General features: G+C 35.2%; 1 protein-coding gene across 3 annotated transcripts in view; it reads right to left on the bottom strand.

The window, feature by feature from the left end:
• Positions 1-1,689: 1,689 nt before the first annotated feature.
• TRIM24 (tripartite motif containing 24) overlaps positions 1,690-24,567 on the bottom strand; it is a 44,458-nt gene continuing 21,580 nt past the window's right edge. For 2 of the 3 annotated variants that reach the window (XM_087873758.1, XM_087873756.1), the window contains exons 4-19: positions 23,422-23,554; positions 23,010-23,126; positions 20,022-20,136; positions 18,454-18,600; positions 14,682-14,799; positions 12,972-13,261; positions 12,391-12,558; positions 11,872-12,051; positions 11,308-11,443; positions 10,660-10,732; positions 9,760-9,928; positions 8,676-8,962; positions 7,339-7,474; positions 6,329-6,403; positions 3,322-3,471; positions 1,690-2,386 (exon numbers count right to left, since the gene is read on the bottom strand). In XM_087873758.1, the coding sequence (XP_087729884.1) occupies positions 2,177-2,386; positions 3,322-3,471; positions 6,329-6,403; positions 7,339-7,474; positions 8,676-8,962; positions 9,760-9,928; positions 10,660-10,732; positions 11,308-11,443; positions 11,872-12,051; positions 12,391-12,558; positions 12,972-13,261; positions 14,682-14,799; positions 18,454-18,600; positions 20,022-20,136; positions 23,010-23,126; positions 23,422-23,554 (2,504 nt within the window). In that variant the 3' untranslated portion in view covers positions 1,690-2,176. The remainder of the gene's footprint in view (positions 2,387-3,321; positions 3,472-6,328; positions 6,404-7,338; positions 7,475-8,675; positions 8,963-9,759; positions 9,929-10,659; positions 10,733-11,307; positions 11,444-11,871; positions 12,052-12,390; positions 12,559-12,971; positions 13,262-14,681; positions 14,800-18,453; positions 18,601-20,021; positions 20,137-23,009; positions 23,127-23,421; positions 23,555-24,567) is intronic. The other variant, XM_087873757.1, reaches the window with a different exon arrangement.

Raw genomic sequence — 24,567 nt, 5'->3', positions numbered from 1 at the left:
TGCTCAGGATTGGTGTTCTTCTAGAGAAGTAATATTCTAGAATTAATTTAAACAAGTAACATAGTAAAGTTTAAATTTACTTCTGCAGTTACCTGAAATGAAAATACGAATGTGAAGAATGAGATTTGAGTTCCAAGAGGAAAAGAAATAAATTCAAATGAGAAAAATTAGTTAAGATAGGAAAATAATGCTTCATTTCCCTTCCTAGATCCTAATTATCCTATGGTTTGAAATGGATAAATTGCTTTCTATATCAGCTTAGGAACAGGCTTCCTGATCCAGAAATGGGTGCAATTGACACACAAAATTAATTTGTGCAAAGACCTCCTAGTCATGGCTACCCCGTTCCTTCAGCTGCAACTGAGAGTCCAGGAGCACCTCTTGATAATATACAAACTCTGAGAAAGTGTTTCCATATCAACAATGACAACTCATCCCACTTCAAGGGGCCAAAAATCAAGCTATTTCAACTTGCCAGTTTGATAGATTTTGTCCTGCCAGGGGTCCTGAAAGCGTTCATCTTTGGTCTCTTCCTTATTCAGAAGGGACCTGTTATCCAAAACAGGACCACCATCTTCAGATACAGTAAGAGTGATAAAGCATGCTTCTTTGCTCTTAACTTTACTTGGTCAGATTTGTCCTTTGTCTTTGCCTCTAATGGTGAGTTATGTATCACTTCCTTTGCTTATCTCCCAAAAATTCTCTGTAAACCAGGCAGCCATAATCACAGAGAGTCCACAAAGGCACGATCCAATCAGTTCATCAATTATTTTGGACAGGCCATGCAAGCAGGCACAACCTTTCTGCATTGGGAAACAGTTACTGAGAACTCTAGGATCAAGGACTGATCCAATATCCAATAGGAGCCTGGATAGCTCAACAGACAGAGCTCTGTAATTTAACACCAGCTGTCTGCAATTAAAGTAAGATTGAATCTCGCCAGGCTCAAGGTTGACTCAGCCTTCCATCCTTTCTAAGGTAGGTAAATTGAGAACCCAGTTTGTGGGGGCAATAAGGTGACTTTGTATAAATATACAAAAGTATGAAGGCTATTGCTTAACGCACTGTAAACCGCCCTGAGTCTCCGGAGAAGGGCAGCATATAAATCAAATAATAATAAAAAAAATTATCCCACAACTTTGTGGGATAATACTCAGATCACTTTGCCATTGCCCTGAGACAAAAACAGATTCATGTGTGACATCTGCTGGGAACTTGGTTTCAATTTCACAAAGTGTATTACATCTAGCTACATCTGGGGAAGTAAAAAGTCACTACAACCTACTGAATGATAACTACCCCACCCTTATCCTATCCTTGCCTTTCAAACCCATGATGGCACATTTCTGAGATGAAATCACTCCTACACCAAACATTTTGGTGATACCTGCATGGTATGTTTTGACAATACCTACCTGGTCAGCCCCCTCATTTACAATCAAATTATATATGAGACAAGCTTCATTACAGGCTGGCTGGGGGCATTCAGCACAACAGTCAGAGTCCAGGGCATCTGAGGCTCCAGAGACCAGGCTCTGGACAAACATAGGGGCTAGAATGCAACAATAGTAATATGCACTGATTCCTTTCCCTCTCTATCTCCTACCATATCTACCCATGCATCCATTATCATGGATTAACTTTTCCAACAGATTTCTCTTCATATGATCACACAAAGACACAAAAGCATAGATTTTCAAAGAACTTTAATTCATCTCCCCACGCGTTAGGGCACAAGTCATTATCTGGGGAAACTACAGTTTCATTGTACTTCCCAGAAACTTAGGACAATAGCAAACCATGTGCTTTTCTACCCTCCAATGACTAATGTTTAAGTATAGTAAAATTGTAAAGAATAATAATTTTGGCCAGCCACATCCTTTGGCAATTTAAATTTTTTTCTAAGTCCCCATTTTCTTAAAATAGCAATTTCCAATTCTAATTTAACTAATTGTATTTAAATTTTTTTTCCTCCCAAAACATCCTAGTTTTCCCTGGACTGAGAGTGTAATTCATTTCCAAGCAAGCATGATAGATATATGCCAACAGGGGAAGGCATTACTTCCAGTTAAATGTCCCTTATGTGTAGAAATCAATGATGTCAAAAATTATTTTTAGAAAATGAAAAATTGATAAATATTTAAGTAAAAAATGCTTAAGAGTACATATAAGCAGCTTACTTAAAAAAATGGTGCTCTTCCCATTTGAGGCGTTTTTTCCGGGGTTGCACAAATTCATCATCTGAGTCATCTGTTGGGGCTGGACTAGTTTTATCAGAATGGCAATAAGGCTGAACTGAGAACTTTCTATCTGAAAAAAATTTCTTCAAAAGTTCCTCAAAATAAGAACTTAGTTTCATTCCAGCATCAGCTACTTCAGAATCAGGCTGTTGGGAGAAATTAAATTTAATAGTGTTAGGATAATATGTTTCTAAATGAACTACATAAAATATTGCTAGAAATGTTTGTGAATTCTTATTTTGGAAACAATCAAATAAATTTCAAGGACTTTGGCAACACTTCTTTAGGATTTCAGGTATGTTGTAACTTTCATATAGTTCATTATAATATTTATAGTACAGGTAGTCCTCAACTTACAACCACAATTAAGTCCAAAATTTCTGTGGTAAGCGAGACAATTGTTAAATGAGTTTTGCCCCATTTTATGACCTTTCGTGCCACAGTTGTTAAGTGACTCACTGCAGTTATTAAATTAGTAACGGCTGTTAAGTGAATCTGGCTTCCCCATTGACTTTGCTTGTTAGGTCACAAAATGACCCCAGGATGTTGCAACTGTCATAAATATGAACCAGTTGCCAAGCATCTGAATTTTGATCACATGACCATGAGGATGCTGCAACTATCCTAAGTGTGAAAAATGGTCATAATTACTTTTTTCAGTGTCCTTGCAGCTTCAAACGGTCACTAAACAAATGGTTTTAAGTTGAGGACTACTTGTACTGAAATGGCAAACAAACAAATTTTAATTTGTAATTAGATATATCTATTATTTCTTAAGAGAACTGGTGTATGATAATTACATTGTTCTGTAATCTATCATGGTACCAAAATTAGACTCCTGGGTAGAGCGGGAATCATAGCCGAACTGTAGGTTAGAAGATTGACATTCACACTCTGGCCACAAATGTTTCTTTGGGGTTGTGATTTTGGTAGATTGTTGCTACCATCACTATTTTCCAAGATGTGGCTCACCTGTCATCCACCCTCACTCACATCCAGGGTTGAGCCTTTCACAATGCCAGTTAACAATTATGGTTTGTTAATAACATATGTATAAGAATATATTATACTCTTTTTTCACCTCATTAAATTCAGCACAATTTTGAAATATTAGCCTGAAATCAGCTATAACATCTTCTGGCTTTGTATACATTATGTGATGTGCTTGCAATCTCTTCTTTATTGTTGACAAATCCATTGGCTTCTTAATTATTTTGTAGTAGTCAGGCACCTAAAAAGAAATAGATAAGTATTTTCAGAAGTTTAGTTTGGGTTTGTTTTTCTGTTTTTTGGAATTAAAAAAAAGAACATTGCAGATATTTAGCCAGATGGCCATTAGGTGTACAGAAATGTATTCCTATGTCATCAATGAAAATATATGAAAAAATATATTTTCAGCTGTGTAGTTCTAAAACAAATAGCAAGCTGTATTGCAGATGATTATACACTGAATTTGTTTATTTTATTAGGCTTAAAAGCCGCACCTTGCCAGTACTCCAGGAACATACTATGAGTAATAGAATCAAAATCAAGTTGGACCAGGAGGATTATATTTTCCCTATCCCAATCCTGCTACAGATCATCCACAAGAGCAATAAATACAAATTCAATTCCATACTTCTACACCTAGTCTGAGTCTTAATAATCTATTTCCTCCAAGTCTTTGCCATGGCAGCTACACCACCTCTAAACAACTATCCTTCCAAAAGGAAGACTAGAGACTGGCTAGTTAAAATTTAAAATTGCCAGGTCACGCAATGGCTGGGAGTGTATTGCCACCGCCACCTTCAAGGCTGATGGCACCATGGATTTCTGGTTGGGGCTGAAAATGTTAGCTGATCTCTCTTATTATTTATTTTATTTATTTATTTATTTTTTATTTATTTATTAGATTTCTATACCGCCCTACTCCCGAAGGACTCAGGGCGGTGCACAGCCAAACAATAAAAACACATACAATACAAAATTTAAAAAATAGAATAAAATCAAATTAAATAATTTTGGCCCCGACAAATTTAAAACCCCAAACTTTTAAAACCAATTTAAAATTGAATATATAAATACTAAAAATATTTAAAATATTTAAAATATTTAAAATTTTAAAAATCTTTTATAAAAGAGGGGGAAAATTAGGCCAGGCCGGCCTGGTGAAATAGTAAGGTCTTTAAGGCGCGGCGGAAGGTGCGCAGATCCGGGATCCTCCGTATCTCTGGGGGGAGCTCGTTCCAGATAGTAGGTGCCCCCACAGAGAAGGCTCTCCCCCTGGGGGCCGCCAGTCGGCATTGTTTGGCTGACGGCACCCGGAGGAGCCCCTCTCTATGGGAGCGTACTGGTCGGTGGGAGGCTATTGGTGGTAGTAGGCGGTCCCGCAAGTACCCGGGTCCTAAGCCATGGAGCGCTTTAAAGGTGGTAACCAAAACCTTGAAGCGCACCCGGAAGACCACTTGTTCCTTCTTGTTCCTTGATTCTTTTTTTCCTTTAAGTAGCATGATCTTCTGCTACATGGCAGTATTTCATCAAACTGGTAAATTAAAAATATTTATTGTAATGTACAACCAGCTATAGCTGATTCTTTTATTCTAAATACGTCAACTAGAACCAAGAAACCTAAGTGAACTACAGCTGTATCACCCGACCCATTTCTATCAAAAGCAGCAGAAGATGACATCCTGCAGATTTATGAAGCTAAAAGAACTGTTTTTCTTGAGCAGTTACCACAGAGCCTAACAAAAATTTAAACAGATTGAGGAAGTCTCTAACCAAGGCGTCAAATGAAAAACCAGAAGATGACAAAATGTGCTAACTACAATCTTTTAAATAATTATATTACTTTCCTGCAGTTTCAATTATGTAGAAAAAAATCTGTATGATTGACACAGAGAATATTCCTAAACAACCTGCAGTATAGAATTTATGGAGATCTTCTTTTTCTGACTGCTGATTTCTTAAATTGGAAATGAACATCTGTATAAAATAACCATACAAAAAAGTCTGGGGTTGGAGAACCAGTTTAAATATTACTACTGTTCAATTTCTGTTTGTAATTGTACATATAAAAGATGACATTCTACACAGAACTAGACAAAAATCAGAAAAATCCTAGGTATAGTGGGGTTGTAAAAAGAATATAGTACCTATCATCCTAATTTTACTAAGGAGGTTGCAGACAAGAAAAGAAGCTTTTCCAAAGCATACAATTTGGCTAAAACTGCACAGCTGCAGTTTAGAGGTATGTGGTTCCTGCTACATTTTCTGTTAACTATCAGGAAGAAGTAAAAAAGAGTTTCAAAATCAGCTGGGGTTTTTAAAAAATGGGACTTAAAGCTGATACTTCTGTTCTTTTAGACTTTTATCTATTAACAAATAATAAAGTGTCATCGTTCAATTTTAACCAGCAAAAACCTTAATATAAAAAAAGAAACCCTTTTTTGATATTAAGAACCTACAGTAGGGCAAGTTTTATTACTGGGTGATTTTCCTTCAATCCTCAGGAAAAGCAGTTTCATGTAAGTTTAAGAATTTAAAGAAATTGGATGAGATTTCTTTAAGAGATTGGAAAACCATTTGTCTGAAATGGTATAGGATTTCCTGCCTGAGCAGGGGGTTGGACTAGAAGACCTTCAGGGTCCCTTTCAACTCTGTTATTCTATTCTATTCTAAATTTGGAAATAAACTGCAAAAGGTTTGAGTGGAATATTAGTTTTGGAGAGTTCTTAAATGGACTAAGGGGCCAGATTTGATATAAAATAAATTTGATATAAAAAAAAAAGATTGACTGGAAATAAGGTTTGGAAATAATACGTGGTTTGTTTAAAATCCCCTTAAAATAAATGAATATTCTGAATTTAGGAGTAAAACATTCTTTCCCTGGCAAAATGTTATGGATTAGAGAAAAATATGGTAAGAGGGACCTTGAAGGCTGACTACTAGAAGCAACTAGAAAGAACTAAAGATTATAATTAAAAGAGAAGACAAAATATTATAGAATGGAGTCAGTGCATTTTTAAACACAATACAAAAATCTTCTTGTTTAACCAATAATGGGTACAAACAAATATCAGTGATTAGTAATAAAATTAATAACCTACCGTGGGAGGAACTGGATCTTGAAAAGCAAGGCTCATTTCATGGCAGTAAAGGTACAGAAGTAATCTTTCACATTTCTATATATTGGGACAGAAATAACTAAAATTATTTAGGACATCAGCTTGAAAGTTTACAACAGCATTGTAAACTATATAAACATGCAATCTTTAACATAATTTGCTCAAAACCTTGACTTTTTTTCTCATCCCTCGATGGATTTTTTCCTACCAATATTTTTAGTTTAATATTCACAAATGTGAAATATCTCATTTGAACTTCTGAGACAACAGATATTTCACTAATAAAGGCATATTTCATAAAATTATGAAGGATTAGATATAGCAAGTTGAATATTTCATATCTCGTACCCATATGTTATTTGTATATTTTATGGTATTTATGTAAATATGGTATATTTATTGATGGTATATTTCTGAAGCAAAAGAAACTCAGGTTTACATTAACATAATATTTCAGAGGCACATACTGCTCTGATTCTAAGTGTTGAGTAGTCTAAATTGGTACATATGCAATTTATCCAGATATCACTGTTAAAAAAGTGCTGAAATAGATAACAGTAAAATCATCACAACAGCACTCTATAATAGTTAATAAAGAAAAGTTTGAACGTTTGAAATGTACATGTGCATGGCTAATAGAAAATCAGAAGAGTTGAACCTGTGACGCAGTATTGCAGGCTAGAATGCATATTGCAGGCTAACTCTGTCCGTAGTCTGGAGTTTGATCTTGACCATCTAAAGGTTGATTCAGCCCTCCCAAGGTTGGTAAAATGAGAACCCAGATTGCTGGGGGCAATATACTGACTGTAAATCGCTTAGAGGGCTGTAAAGCATTGTGAAGCAGTATAAAAGTCTAATTGCTATTGTTACAATGCTATTACTATCTGTATTCTTGTCTCAGATTCTCAATACTAATTAATTCATTATTTTTATTATCTTGCACTTTTTTTTCAAAATTAGTTTGTAGAATTAACACAATACAATGAAATTACCCTCTGATCTATTGGTGCCAAGCCTGGACCACCTTCCAGTTTTCTTTTTTCTTCAGAAACATGGCTTGAGACATCACAATCATATTCTACTTCGGGTTTAGACAAATCACGGCAGAATGTACAAATCCATTCGCCACTGGGAGAAAAAAATGAAAAAAGAAGATTGACATAAGCCTCCCATTTTTGCATTCTGAATGCTTGTAAGCTAATTCTTTCACCTATCTTTTGCAATGAATGTTAAGTTAATACAGTGGTTACAATGAAGCCAATGATGAAGAAATTACGTTGTTCAATTTTGAGTTTTTCTGTCAATCAGATAGAGAATCCCCAACCACTAAAATGGTAGCTATTAAAATAGTTATCCTTAAAATAGATACAATTACTTTTGAGTGGAATCAAATTGTTCAAACATTAAAATTCTTCTCAAATGAAACTGAAAGACACAAAAGGTCAGATCGACTCGTTTCCTAAATGATTACTTTATGGTTTTATGGGAAAGAATAAGACAGAAGAGTAGAATGTTCTTAATATGCCACTCTCCACTTGCCACCTCCTCCTCCTCCTCCCAAGACCACAATAATCCATATCTTTGCTGCCATAGGCCTGTGTGAATAGTTCTCTCTTCTCAAAACAGGAGAAAGAGAGCTATCTAGATGGTAGAAAAAGCTGGTAAGGGCCGTTCCCAACTAACTTTGACAAAACTATTTTCTTAGTAATCCTTAGACAACAAGAAAACAAAGTATTGGTTAAAATTGCTGCCCTTATTTAATTTATTTATCATATTTCTACACCATCCAACACACTTGCTTGCCCACACCTATTGAAAGAAAGCACCAGAAACAATACCATGGATACCTTTGGGGTTTAATTGGGAGACTGACTTACATCTCTTAATGATTAACAGCATTAAATGGAAAGCACAGTTCCCACAGAAATATAACCAACTCAAAAGAGGTGTTCTCCTTATATAATATACATACTTAAAGTCTATTATTTAGTTGTATAACTGAAGTTGGAAAAAATATTGAGACAGTTGATTTTAAGCAGCATTCTGTAACAAAAAAACAAAACCACTATTCTAGATTTATTTATTATACTTTAAAATTGGAACAAATACAGCTGTTGCATCCAGGTGCATTTATCAGCCTATATAAATATGGACAGGAGCTAAAGATTGGAAAACCTTCTGCAATTACACATTCCACAGTGGTATCTTGTTTTATACATCCACAGACTAAACCTCATAATGCAGATTCCAGTTTAGCTTTAAAACCAGATACAATCATTTAAATAATGTTTGAGTCCATGCCATAGATGAGAATGGCTTTAAACTTTACCTTGGAAAATTCCTGAGTGTAGGAACATGACATGAAAGATGGAACACTTTGGGACATTTATCACAACACAAAAGTTCTCCTCCATTCTGACATACTGCACACCAATCCTCGTTAGGATCATCATCTTTTCTGCCATCTTCACCATGTGGAGATCCTATCCATGTTGCCTTGCCATTGGATGGCTGGTCACCTGTACTGTCTGGTGCTTCTGTTCTCAACACTGATGCTTCAGAGGAGAGGTTGCTATTCAGTAACACTGAGGGAAGAATGGCTCTTGGGAATCTGGACTATAGACAAAAAAATGTCTAATTTCATCAGAATGAAGTATCTTCTTTGCACATGTTAATATATACACAGAGAATCATGCCTCTTTGACAAATTATACATATTATCTAGCCAGTTGATTCAGCTAGATATGCCCTTATCAAGAGTATATTATATCAAAGATTTCAACATATATACCTTAGATTTTTAAAAAAGCCACCAAGACTTCATTAAATATTTTTCATCATAGCCTTATATAAAATGCTTCTGTGGAAAGAAAATCAACTCCTCCTACCACATAGTCTTCCTGTCTCAATCAGGACAAAAGTTTTAAAATCACAAACTGAAAATGCAATGGGAAACATGAATGTAATTGAATGACTATTCTGTCCTGTCTGATCTAAACCTGAAAACTTTTTGCTAAAATAAGGAAAAAGCTGCTTTCCATAGAGAGATTTTGATGAACAAATGGTAAAATCCCAACTGAACAGGGTGCTTGTCTACAAAGGACTATTTCTCAGACACTGGCTAAATGCACTTTCTTGGAATTTCTAGAGGGCATGCATTTATGTATTTTTGAGGAACAAAGGCAAGGTTTTCCTATATAAAAGCCTTGCAGGGAAAGGGTCACCATATCTGCCTCTGGTGGCTTTGGGGCCTTTTGGCCATAAATAAAATTAACATTGATTGATACTGCACTCTCCAAATAAACATCATTTGTTTCTAAGATTTCTTTAGCAGAAATATTGTAATTCAACTAATTTATAAAACAAATTAGTGCCCTTTTGTATTTAAGATTATTTTTCATAACTGTGATTACATTTTGATTACGGGATTCTTCATCTGTTTCCTGCTTCACTGTGACAACTGGGAAATCATAGTTCTCACTTGGTACACCAGATTCTTGTTTTATTCTGATAGGCTCTAACATGACCACAGGGACTCTCTGGGTTGAATCTGCACCTGATGGTTTACCAGAAGAAGTAGAGCTATAAATGAAGTAAGAAAAAAAGAAAAGATCAAATAGATTATTAAAACAGGTTTTGTACTATTTGAATCAGAGCACAACACTGCTTTCAGAAATGATTGCTTGTATAAGGTGGGAAAAATCAATCTGTGCCATAATTTTTCTATAAAGTTCATAGTTCAATCTTGATAACACAAAGCCTGATTAATGTAGTAGTGTGACTGAAATTATGTTTTAAATATTTTTGCATACATTTCAACTACACTGAATACATTTCAACTACAAAATTAAAATGGGTGTATTATCATACAAAATGATAAAAAGGATAATAATTTCCTTAATTGTCTATATGTATTTTTGCTTCATCTAGGTAAAATATTTTCTGCTTTTTTTAAGCCCTAATTTTTAAATATTTAAAATCTAACCTTTCCAAAGAATATCATCTAAGCTCTTTTTAATTAACAATACTTACATTTCTCTTGTTTTTTTGTAGAAGCAATATAAAATTTATCTTCATATCATATATCTTCTTTGCATAAATTATGGTTTGTGTATTTTACCTTGTATACTTATCCCTACCAGATTAATATACATTGCTGGCTATTGATGGGTGTTCCTGTTTCATGGTCATATTGGTTCGGAAATTCTTGAAAATATAACCCCACATCCCAAAAGTGTAAAACTTAAGGAAGATTGTGCTAATCTACGTAACTTTTTTACCAGAATCCATATTTACTAACATGGTCTGCTTACCTGCCTCGACTTCCTATGCTAGAGGCACTGGGTGAACGCATTGGAGGATGGACACCAGAGACAGTAACCGACCCTAAATCGTCAGGGAAAAAATCATCAGGTTAGAAAGAAATTCTTGCATAATACCTATTAATATTTGAAATACATATTAAACGGCACTTTAAATATTATCAAATCATCCATTCTTCAGTTTCAAAAAACAAAAACTTCCAGTGGCCAAGATGAAGGATTATTTTATTTTTTTCAAAGAGTTTCATTTTTTTGTTGTGGTCTAGCTGCTGATACTTTTTTTTTTTTTTAAATATAATCAGCATTGCCTTCATGATTGCCATAATCCTCCCCCATTTACTACTTAAGCTACGAATCTCTACTTTTTATATTCATTTAATTCTATATGCGGTTAAAATTCTTTATCTTTTCTTCTGTTATTATTATATTGTCTTTTTGTAAAAGCTCTACAAATCTTTCTATAACTTCCTTTTCACTATAGTTATTTGGCAACCAGCAAAAGCGTTATTTCTGCACTAGATATATTATTTCCATGTGATTATGTATTTTCACTAATGTTCTCCTTCCCAATGCTTTAGATCTTGTTTGTGCCTAACAGTGTAATAATAAGAGTTTTAAAAATGATAATAGCTGCCATACCAGAAAGTCCTGGAGATGGAACTGAAGAGTTAGGAGACTGCACAGTTTTGCGTGAAGATTGTTTGGTTTGGGTGTGCTCTGCAAATGCCTCTCTCTTCCCAATACTTTCCAATGGAACACTTCCTGAACAGTCAATCTTAATATAAGGAGAGACAGTAAGGATTCTAGATAGGAAAACATTATCTCACTATTTTTCAACAAAAAGCAATTAGTTTTCTTTAATTACAAAGTGGACAATCTTGTGTTGAAAGTTATAGGTGTTTGGGACAGAAGACTTTTAAAGAAAGTCTTTTAAAGAAATTTAAAGGCTATACAGATGCAAGCTCTTAATTGGCTGGAAAAGTCATTAAGAACATAAACACATTGGAACTTGACTGAAAAGTATTAGAATATTAAAGACACTTCTAGAATGTGCTCTAAAAAGAAGTCACTACTTTATGCACTAGCTATACTTTAATCCCAAACTGTATGGCATAACTCCACCAAGTTTTGTATTAGAATAAAGCAGCATGCTGGAATAATAAACCTTTTTAAAAAAGACAAAAAAATATAGCATTATCTCACATCTGGTAAAGAAGGCAAGATACAGGAACCACCCATTGTTGAATTAAGATCAATCATAGATGGAGCAAAAGTCTTCCCATCATTTCCAGCAGCACTATTAATAGTGGGACTGGAGGGAGTTGAAGTTGTACTGCTAGCACTCGATGAAGTAGCCAAAACTTGACCACTGTGGATCTGCCACTAGAAAAAGGGAGAGGAGGAAATAATTTATTTCCTAATCCATGTACAAGAGATATTAAAGCTGCATGGAATGTTGTGGACAAGGATTAATAACACTCTGCTTAATTATTAATATTAAAGTTGATAAAAGTAGCTCTGAAATGAAAGTGTAAAAATTATTCCAAATAAGAAATACATAAGCAAACCAACAAACAAAAATGTACCTCTTTTCCAATAATATAACTTTTGAGCTGACTAATTTATCTTTCTTCTAGATAGCAAAATAGATTGGATAACATATTTTAAGTTCTTTTTTGGATAGTATGATATAATATTATACATCATACATGGAGAATGTACCTGTTTAATGGCTTGTTGTGCCAAAATTGCCATTTGCAGTGGAGATGGCTTTACAGATGCATGTGGTATGCTTTGATTTTGAGGAAACTTCACTGGCTGAGCCAGAGGAATTGGTCCTATGGATTTGAAATTGTGATTCTGAAAGTTTACCAAACGTGGAGGTGGCTGCTGGAAAGACAAAAGCAACGTTCTTAGCTAACAGGTCATTAGTTTTAACAAATATTTTCCTAAATGTTGGGGAAAGAAATTATGAAAGATAAATTATTTTGGGGGTGGTATTCATTTCCAACATAAAGCAGTGCAGTCTGAAAAAATAAGTGTTTCACAATCTGTTTAAAGGGGAAAAGTTACATAGGAGCCTGAAAAGGGAGTGACTTAAATCTATTAATATTTTAGGAACTCTCGAGGGGTCCCTGAGCTCGTAGGATGAGAAAAATTATAGAGTTATATAGTGTAGTCAAATGCACAAAATGTTAATCTATGTAATAATGTTTTTAATGCCTCCTTGCTAACTCTACCTTTTCCTCTGAATAAAGTCAAAATAGCTAAATGTTTTCTACTCTGGACTTGCCCTAACTTACCTGAGGAGGTGGAGGTGGTGGTAGTGGTGGTGGTGGTGGAGTCTGGTGCACGGGCCCTGCAATTCTAGGTTCTGGGAGACCCACGGGACCTGCCCTCCGCTGTGCCTGCTGCCTCTGAGCAAGCACTTGCTGCTGCATGTGCTGAAGTCGAAGTTGAGCTAAACTGATCTGCGTTGGGAACTTGGATAGTTGATTTGAAGATAAGCCACTTTGTGGCTGTATGTTTGGTTCCGTCACGGGGCTTTTAGGCATATGAGGTGGGAGTTCACTATCTTCAATTACCAAAGAACCTGAATAAAGATAATTTTATTTATAAGTTACAATTTTATTACAGATAACTCTATCACAATAATAGCTATCCTTTCTGGCATCATTGACAGCCCTCTGTGTTAAACATCCATTGTTAATCTAGAATTACTTTGTAAGACATGATTTAACTGCTTGAAACAATATAAATGCATTAAGGTATTGGCCAGGCATTTACAAACTGCCAGGTACAGGTAGTCCTCGACTTACAACAGTTCATTCAGTCACCGTTTGAAGTTACAACAGCACTGAAATAAGTGACTATGTCCGCTTTTCACACTTACGACCTTGCAGCATCCCCATGGTCACTAATCAAAATTCAGATTGGCAATGACTCATATTTATGACGGTTGCAGTGTCCTGGGGTCATGTGATCACCTTTTGCGACTTTCTGAGAAGTAAAAGTCGATGGGGAAGCCAGATCACTTAACAGTAACCGGGTTACTGTTAACTGCAATATTTCACTTAACAACTGTGGTAAGAAAGTTGTAAAATGTTGGCAAAATTCATTTAACAATAATTCATTTCACTTAGCAACAGAATTTTGAGCTCCATTGTAGTCATAAGTTGAAGACTACCTGTATATGTTTGGCAAATGTCCAATTAATAGGGCACTCTATTAAATTATCAATTTTCCTATATAACATCACTTCAATTGACAAAGTTGTATACTTTGGGATACATAGTTGTAAGTTGGGGTCCCCAACCCCCGGCTGCGGCCCACTACCAGACCTTGAGCCTTTTGAAACCAGGCCACGGAAGTGGCGGGCGAACATGTGCATCCCCATTTGCGCGAGTGGTGGGTGTATATGCATGTGTGCTTGCCCACTGAACACAGGGAATCATCCCCTCCCCCTGCCAGTCTGCAGTGTCAAAAAGATTGGGGAACTCTGTTGTGACTGATGCACTAAACCAGGGGTGTCAAACTCACGGTGTCACAATGGCATCATGTGATGTATTGGGACTTTTCCCCCTTCGCTAAACCAGGTGTGGGCGTGGCCAATGCGTGATGCATCTGGCCCGCGGGGCAGGAGTTTGACAGCCCTGCACTAAATTATAATGATGCATAGCTGCAAAACCTATAGCCAACTGAGACATTGTTTCATCTACAAATAGAGCAAAACAAGATGAGTGTACCAGAACACACACAAAGAATGCACACTGCCACGTACAATTTTATCTTCATATAGGATTTCCCATGATAAGAGGTAGAACGGAGGGCAAACCAAAATGAAAAATGTGTATCGTTACTCAAGAGTTCTTGAGTATCTTGAGTTCAATAAAATGTGTATTCTACTTATTTCAAAAAGTACTTAAAATAAATCAAATACAATTATTTAATGTGATAAACGTATTAAATAATATAAAGTTTCTATTAACAAAACCAAATGGAGTTCATCATACCTAAGTTGAAAATATTTTGGGCCCAGAAACTAGGATCACAGTGAAATTGAATGGTAGTATTAGATACTGGTAAGGCATCACACCTTGCCCTAAGGAGGTATCGTAATCGGTATGTAATCTAGAAAAAGAATAAGATTATATTAATATTAAACTATCTCAGTGTGACAGAACATTACAGAACATGACTCATAACTGGTGACATATGGGGAATAGCCCATTGGTCACTTTACATTAAATGTCCTAGTAATTTTCATGGGACCATCTATTGACAATCAAGGAATATGGAAGACTACAATTTGGAATGTTAACAGGAATATAAGGTAAAGAGCCTGAATTAATGAATGAAAAAAAAAGATATTTTATTTATTTGTTAAATTTGTAGACACTCTGATTTCCAACAATTCTACTGGGCATTTTTGAAACTAAGATAAAGATGTAACAAATCAAAATAAATGATCTACTTTTATGCAGTGCAGCTGAAGAATCCAGAGAGAGAAATGAAAGTTTAGGTTTAAAATTATGAATAATTAATATAGAGAAAAGCTGGGTCACCTGGATTATTCTGGAATCCATTGGTTCCTATTTTCATGTGCACCAGAATAATCAGATTACATACTTGGACTGTTGCATGATAGTTATAGTAATATTATGTTCCAATGAATTGTGATCATGAAAGTATCAGGAATGTGTTTTGGGGGAAAAAAGTATACAACATTCTGAATAAATGTGATGCAGGAAAAATCATTCTGTTAAAAGACACAAATGAATGAGTGAGAAGGCAAGTATAGAAGTCTAATTTGGAGAATCAATAATTAATGACAATGGTAGTTGTTTGGGTGAATAATTGCTCTGAAACAGACCTGTTTGCTTTAAAAATATCATTTAAGCATAGGTCATGGTGCTCAAAGCTCTATTGGATTGGAGCAGCGTATAAACCCACATAAATAAATTAAAACAAGTGCACACATGACAACACTAAATGGATTTAAGTGTCCCTAAATTGATTATTTATGATCATATAGTGAACTAAAAGCTCTGAGTGTGAGATAGGCCCATATGACAGAGTGTCAAGAGAGGATGTTGAGGAACAATGGAGATAATGGAAGAAAGGAGTGAAACAAAAGTAGTGAGGAAACTGAAGTGAAAGCAGAACAACTGTAGGAAGACAAAGTAGGAATCATGTAAGAAAATAATTAGAAGATAGTATAATCTCCTAGCAGAATGAAAGAAAGAGGACTTAAGGAGAGATAATATAAAAAAGTTTGTTCAAACTTGGCAACTTTAAGCACCCAGAATTCTCAAGTCAGCACAAAGAAAAAATGAAAAAGACATTATTTGAAGGGATTAAAAATCGAGATTCTTAAAAGTTAAAGGAAGATAAAATTGGATTATTTCATCAAGGTTAAAGTAGATATGTTGTTATCTCTGGTAAACCTTAATAGATTTTTGCTGACTAGGGCTTTAAGGATTGGCTTATAGGTAAGAGATGAGATACAGATTGAAGAGATCATCTATTGTATTTTAAGATAGCAACAAGTTACTAACACATTTATACTTGTGATGAAGGGGAAAGTCGTTTCTTTCAAGTAAAACTGCTATCAATATCTTCCGAGTGTTTTCTTCATTATGCTAAACATGCCTAATTTCCTTAGCCAATCATTGTATGATTTAGTCTCGAGACCCCTTATCATTTTTGTTGCTTTTCTCTGTACTCTGTCTCTGTACTCTCACAGTATTCCAAGTAAGTCTCACCAGTGCAGTATAAAGTGGCACTTCCCATGATATTGATGCTATCGCTCTGTTGATGCAGCCTAGAACTGCATTGAGTTTTTTGGCAACCACAACATATTGGTGACTCATACTAAAGCAGTGATCCACCAGCACACCTAGATCCCTCTCACAGTTACTAAGATTGAGCCAGGTACCCCCTATTTTATACCTATGCATTTTGTTTTTCTTTCCTAAGTGCAGGACCTTACTTTTCTCACCACTGAACTTCATCTTATTGGATAGGGTTCAATGCTCAAGTCTGTCAAGATCAGAGGTGGACAGTTAATTCTCCCAAGGGGCCACATGAGAAACTGGGACTGTGTTAGAAGGCTGCCACTGCTGATGCCCCGCCCTCTGCCCCACTCCTTGCTGACACCCTGACACCTGCTGCTCCACCCTCCGGCAAAGTGTTGCTAAGTTTGGGAGCAACTTGTAACCTTTCCTGTTGGCTTTCCTATTGACATTATTTGTGAGAAGCCAGCAAGGAAGGTAGTGACTATGGCTCTCCCAAATGCCCAGATAATTACGTGATTACAGGTTTCTGTGATGGCTGAAGCTTCAAGGATCAGTACATCCATTTTTTCAGCACTGCCACAATTTTGAATGATTATTGAACAAATGGATGTAAGCTGAGGACTATCTGTATATCAGTTATATAAACATTTGAAAGGAGAGATTGGCACAATAGGAATATCTCTCAGCTTTCCCCAGCTGTCTTCCTTTGTGTATGCGTATACAGTTTCTACACTGGCATTTTGCTACACAGAAAACTAAAGCTGCAAGTTTTCTAATGAACATAATTGTGATGTTACATAAACAACTAATAGCAAAGTTTTTAGAAAGGTTCCTTTTTTTTAATGGACCAGAAATTAAGAGTGAAAATGAGTAGAAAATCTAACTTTGCTTCACATGAGCAAAGGGAGCACTTGTGCAAAGAACATCAGTATACCTCTCAAACAGAAACATACAGAATTGTGCATACTTTGTCTTAAAATGAAGTAATGGTATTTGTTATGCACGTACATAAGCAGAAAATAAAATTACAATACAATTTATGATGGCAGTAAAATGATGGGTTCTAACTTCTATAAAATTGTTCAAAAACTATTTTTAATTATATTGTGTAGCTTATTCTCTGCTAATCCTGGTGTAAACTGAAACCATCCTGTTGATCAGGATTCTGATAACTCTGATGATTGGTCTAAAAAGATTCTAATGTTGAAATGAAAGAAATAAAATTCAGGTCTTAGCAAGGCGTTCCGAGTTGTGGAGACCTCAATAAAGTAGTCACAAGCTTACAGCTAAACATATGATCATAACCACAAGATGTGTACACAAGTACTTTTGTAACTTCTGTACCTTATTTCTTGTAAGCAGGGTTCCAGTTATGTAACTAAGAAGCCTATCTATGCTTGCTTGAAATTGCATTCAGGGTTCTTCCAGCCTTATGGGAGAACCCATCTTTATACAGCATTGTATAAATGTGACTTAGAGAGCACCTGGTCTCTGCCTCTTTGTTCGCACCAAGCCATACCTGCTCCCTGCTTGACACATCACAACTACTGTAATAATCTTGTCCTCTTCAGATTTTTACATTTTCATTATTCTTTTCCATTGCCTCAAAAGATAGCTAAGTTATTAAAAAACCAGGAAAAACAAAGTCGATTTCATCTGAGGATATCAAGAATAGAAGAAAATGATCCTCCTCAACATAATGATAGTAATATGAACACCTTTTGTGATGAGAACAATTTCACAAAGTCGACAAAGTCGAGATTTCAAAGTTTTTTACTATACATTTCTCCAGAACAGCATTTTCTTCAAATTCAATGCTTCTAATGTAAGTTATACTTAAAGCAGAATTTAGAATCTTAAAAATATGAGCTTCCATTATAAATTATCTTGTCCATACTGCTGCAAATATATCTCTGAAAAAGAAGAGCTGGAAAAATCTGAAAAACCGTGTAAGGATTGCAAATTCGATCTAACGATTTATCCATACCAAGCGTTTGCTGTACAATAAGGCTGTGCTGCTCCCACTGGAGACAGCCCATTTAGAAAAGTTCATAACGTGTTCCAGTTGTTTAGAAAGTCCTGACACTTCTTGTTGCTGTTGTAAAAGCTTTGCCCGGTGTTCCTTAGCTAGACACTGCAATTAAGAAAGACAGGGTCATGATCATTTCTGCAGATCAAACCACTAACTTACTCTACTTTTGTGTATAATCACATTCCATCTCTTCAAGAGAGTAGACCAGAGTCAGCCTTGAACATTTTATCATTAATATTGAAATCCTTTACTATATTAATACTTAGGCAATCTTTGATTCAAAGGCTATTTCCATTTTGCTTTGTATTAAAACAAATAAAAACTTATTTGAACAAAAAATACTGGGATAACAAAGACTATCCAATTTTATTTTAAGTTTTTATAGATAACATTCCATTTATCAGAGGAAAAATGATATTACATGTAGTCCTCAATTTATGACCATTTATTCAGAGACTATTTAAAACTACAATGGCACGGAACGAATGATGGGTCATGACCACGCTCAAAATTCCAGCTGTCTTAACACCTCTGTGATCTCATGACCATGACCTGGATTCTTGGCAACTGGCTCACATTTATCACTGACTATAACACCACATGATCAGAGGATCAATGCTTGTGACTTTCCCTACTGGCTTTCCCAGAAAGTCAATGGGGAAGAGACTTGCAGGGAAGATTGCAATCTCATCTACCAATTCTGAAATCTTCCAAAATGTATGATTTTGTTACTGTTTATTCTTTAAATATTTTAATTATTTATTTTTTTATTTATTTTATTTATTTTATTTCAAATTTATATACCGCACCTTCTCCCAAGGGACTCAGGGCGGTGTACAGCCTGATAAAAACATAAAATACAAACATTAAGAACAATTAAAAGAATATATATTAATTTGGCCCCAGTTTAAAATGACAAACCAATTAAAAATTTAAAATTTAAAAATATGTTAAGCCAGCCCGGCTTGATGAAAAAAGAAAGCTTTAAGGGCACGGCGGAAGGCACCAAGGTCTTGGATTCTCCTTATCTCAGGGGGCAGCTGGTTCCATAGGGTAGGTGCCCCCACAGAGAAGGCCCTCCCCCTGGGGGTCACCAGCCTACATTGTTTGGCTGATGGCACCCCGAGGAGGCCCTCTCTGTGGGAGCGCACGGGTCGATGGGAGGTTGTCGGTAGCAGCAGGCGGTCTCAAAGATAACTAGGTCCTATGCCATGGAGCGCTTTAAAGGTGGTAACCAACACCTTGAAGCGCACCCGGAAGACCACTGGGAGCCAGTGCAGCTCGCGCAGGAGCGGTGTTTATGTGGGAGCGCCATGCAGCTCCCGTAATTACCCGCACGGCCGCATTCTGGACCAGTTGGAGCCTCCGGGTGCTCTTCAAGGGGAGCCCCATGTAGAGAGCGTTGCAGTAGTCCATAATAAAATATGATATACCCAGATATTTTTAGTCATACATAATATAAGCATCATGTACTTTGCACTAAAGACCACTTTAATAGTGTCCCTTGGGAAAATAAAATCTACCTCAAGCTGATGTAGCAGAGCTTTTCCCTTTTTGTTTATTTCTACCATCAATGTGAAAATAGCAACTTTAACATCTTGTTCCACCAGTTTTTGATTCCGATTCACTTCATGGATTCTATAAAATGTAGAAAGACTATTTAGTGTATTTATAACAGTACAGTGATCACAATTTGTGATGTTGCTGATGTTCAGATCTTGATATTGTGCAAAATATCACAGCAGCTATAATTAAGAATAAATCTTCAAGATTAACTCCTGATGACTTTTGCATATATTTAATTTTCTTGACAACAATATGAAGTACTTTGCCTCCTTTAAAATATCTTTTTCAAATTTCCAATGTAGTCTATCTTTTTAGTTTCCCATCTAATTATTAACCAGTTTGAATACTGCTTACTTTTCAAAATCAACCAAGGTTGCTCAAATGCTACTTCCCTAAACACAATTTGCACATTTCAAAACAACTCAAAACACAAAAAAAGTTATGCAGCACAATGTTATGGGTTTTGTCATTTTTTCTTGGTGTCAAGAATATGATTAACAAAGTGCAATATGTACGTACTGTACGTATCTGGGATGTCATGGCAGTGTGGTTTGTTCAACATAGGTATTTAAATAGTAATGTCTCTCTATTTGTAGGATGTATATATATATGCACACCAAAATATACAAGCGATGTGTGTGTGCCTATATAAAAATACAAACCAAACAGATTTTATAATTGCTAAAAGTCATTCTAATATGTCAGTCAATTTCTTTAAGCTTCAAGAAAACATTGGAAGACTCTGGAAAATATTCTATATTAAAGCAACTAATAACTGTCAAAACCTAGTGTACGCAGCCCTGGCATCTTAGCTCTTTCATTATTCTCAGATTCTTTTTTAAATACTAGCTAGGTGCTGCAACAGGTTCACAGAGAATATGGACTCATACAATTCTCGTTTTGCTTAGGAGAATGTGTGTAGTACTGTATTAAATTATTATGTGCAAAAGTTACTGCACCCATTTACTGTGACATAATATGCCCCCATTTCCATCATGCATGATTAAAATAATTTTACCTAAGAGTGCTGCATGGTTAGGTGACTATTATAACTAGAAGGGAAAATGGAAGGTATCTCTAATAGATAATCAGGGAAATGTTTCAAAATAAACCAAAGGGGAATAGGAAATTAAATTTTACCACTGATGGGTTTACAAGCGTAGAATGAAAAGCAATGCCTCCAGTGGTATAAGTCACGAATAGTACTGACATATTCGAAGCTCTGATGCATTATTTAGCATTATTCACTTTAATTGGCATGAAGTTGCTACTAGAAACGGTGATGTTACTATGTTTATAACATGGAAGTCTGCAGTGAGTATTCATCAGGTTACTTTAAACAACATTGAATTTTTGACTGTCGAAGGAGTCTTTCCATTTGAAATTCATCACCAAACCCAGGTTGTTTATGGTGATGACTGTTGATGGGAGCACTGGCCAAAAAATGTAAAGATGGTAAATCAGGAAGAGGTGATTTGTGCCATGAACAATAAAGTAGACAACTTGTGACAGCAACAGCTGAGCTTCACACAAGAAATGTTGATGAACTGATTAAGGACAATTGGTAGATCACTTGAAAAAAACTTGCTGCCAAGCTTGGCCTTCCATAGGAACATTATGTTCTTCTCTTCAGTATCAGAAAGATTGTGCAAGATGCTCCTCACATATTTATAGCAGAAATGAAACCTTCAAGAATTGAAATTTGTTGGCAATTGTTGCCATACTATAAGAATGAAACTGATGAATTTCTTCATAGAATAGGCTGATCATTATGACCCAGTAATGAAGCATCAATCCACAAACATCATCACTACGTTTCACCTGTGGAAGAAAAATTCAAAAACTAGGCTTTGACAGGAAAACTCATGATTACAGTTTTTTGGGATGCAGATGGTGTTATCCATATTGACTATCTGGAACCAGACATCACTATGAACTCAGAGCACTATAATTGATACTCAAAACTTTGAAACAATGATTAAGCAGAGTTCAGAAGCACAAGAATGAAATGTTTCTGTAACATGACCACAGTAGGCTTCACACATCACAAGCCACCCATGAGGCAATTGCGAACTTGGATCAGATTGTCTTACCCCGTCTGCCATACACTCCAGACTTGGTGCCATCTGACTTCTACCTTTTCCCAAAAATAGTTTGTGGGCATCTATTTTTGACTCAAATGAAGATTTGGAAAGGACTGTCAGGACCTGGTTGAAGAGACAAAGCGTGGAGTTCTTTCATGATGGCTTTAAGAAGTTTGTCCATTGTTGGGAGAAGTGTGTAGTGAATGGTAGAGGTTGTATGAAGAAGTAAATATAGGCAAAGAGCCCATTTCCTGGAATATTTTCCTGTTTAATTTATTAGAATACCACTATTAAACTAAAATTATGAAGGCAAAGGCATTACTTTTCATTCAACCCTCAGTTTTCTTTTTTCCTTTAAAAATATCTGGGCAGGTTTATAGTCACACAACAGCTCCTCTCCTCCATACTCTCTTCTGATTATGATTTTTATCAGACCATGCAAGCTCCAAGTTACTTTTGCAAAAATTATTACATTTTAGGTAGTATGATTTAGGGTAAGGATTCGGTTTTTCTTTCACTGTGTCCATTGCAGTCATCTTGCTTATAAATAATCTGCAGATATTTACTTGGCCACCGTAGGAAAAGATTTATGCTTTGTTCTGATTAACTGCCATTTTTATATTATTAAAACATACTTAGGAATAATTACATTCAAAGTCTTCCAAGTTCAAAATTATCTCACTCTGATTCTCTTTTATGCATTTTCATATGCATATATTAAACTCATTATTCTACATGTCAAATTTAGAGAGGTAAAAATTAAATGAATCCAATTACTAGGAATAAAACTTCATTTCAAACATGAAAAAGAAGCTAACTGAAATATTAAAATATTTAATACTGCAAAATAAAACTCAATACCTATTTTGAATCTGCTCCCCTGTATATTTTATATACTTGCTTTTTTCCATCAATTTTGTAATAAGTGTGTCAATTATTACTTTTTGATTCTGAAAGGCTTCTTCTATAAACTGGTATCTGCAAAAGAAAGAAAGAAAGAAAAAAGAAATATACAGCATGTTTACATTAGGTGTATTTTATATATAGTCTTTTAAAAATACATAGCCCAAAATGAATAGAGAGGAAAAAAGAAAAAAAAATATCTATAAATCATGGCAAATTATGCATTAACTCCAAAGCAAAACAAATTTAAAAAAAAAAATCTGGCTAGCCTATATCTTGCAATCCTTATTCTCTAATAGACTCTTACTAGTTCTTTATCCAACTTTGTCTCTTTTTTTGACAAAGTTGTCAAATATATTCATTTTAATACCTGTGTTCTTTGTGCTCCAGCAACTGACAATCCCGACATGTCAATTTGTCACAAGTTTCACAATAGAGTTTCAACTGTTCCTTTTTGTGATAAGGGCAGAACACAGGTCTTTGATTGGTTACACCAACAGCTTCTGTTAAAAAAGAAAAAAGGGGAAAATTCTGATGGATAGGAATGAACTGTTATAGACCTGGACTAAAACTGAAAGTTAACTCAACTAATACAATTTTGTCCCTTTTAAAGTCTAAAAGCAAGGCAAAGTTTCTTTTCTTTTGTTCTCAATATTCTCTCTCATACATATTTTAATCATACTTGCTTTACTGTTTCAAAATATTTGAAAAATTACTTAATGAGTTTCTGAAACAATCTTTAAATATGTTACGTTCTTGAAAAGATGCAAAAGTTTATCTCCACAGAGACAAGGCCTACAAAATATTTCTATCTTCTGAACTTAATATTGCATAAATATATATTCTCTTTTAAAATGTTATGGTTTTTTCATTGTTTAGTTTCTTTGTGCACTACCTGGAATCCCATTGTGTTGGGCAATTTTACAAAAGGATAAAAAAATAAAATATTTATTTCATACACATTTTTCAGATCATAAAATCTGAAAACACATTAGAAATTCTAATTTTTCAAAACAGGAAAAAAATATACATAAACATTATTTTCTCATTGTCTCTTAACCCATTACATCAACATTACTATGTAGTAAATTTTTAAACAGGCCAAAAAGAAATACAAAATGATGATCCCCCCCCCCCCGATTATTGGACTAATCCATTCCCACCATTTAATCCATGCTGACATTGCAAGATCACTACAATCTAATGCAGTCCTCAATCTGACTATCTCCATTCTGGCCACTTCCAACATTGGGTGTAGCCTCAAGAAGAAATTACCCGAGAGAAAATATTTGTCAAACTCTTGGTATATAATCAGCCTACGGTCTTCTTGAACAAAATGCACTGAATGAGTTCATAAGAAGGTTACAGTAAGGGGACCACTTTCACTGTAAAGCCCAATTTATCTTACAATTTGTTAGGGTAAATTTTTTATACATCCTATGTGTATGTGACATATAGGAAAAAAAGAATTATTACTATATGAAAGAGAGCAATAAAATTCATATAAATTAATGTT

Source organism: Pantherophis guttatus, chromosome 7, assembly GCF_059756535.1.
Source record: "Pantherophis guttatus breed Tessera chromosome 7, ASM5975653v1, whole genome shotgun sequence".
Taxonomy (NCBI): domain Eukaryota; kingdom Metazoa; phylum Chordata; class Lepidosauria; order Squamata; family Colubridae; genus Pantherophis; species Pantherophis guttatus.
This window is presented reverse-complemented; position numbering and strand designations above follow the sequence as displayed.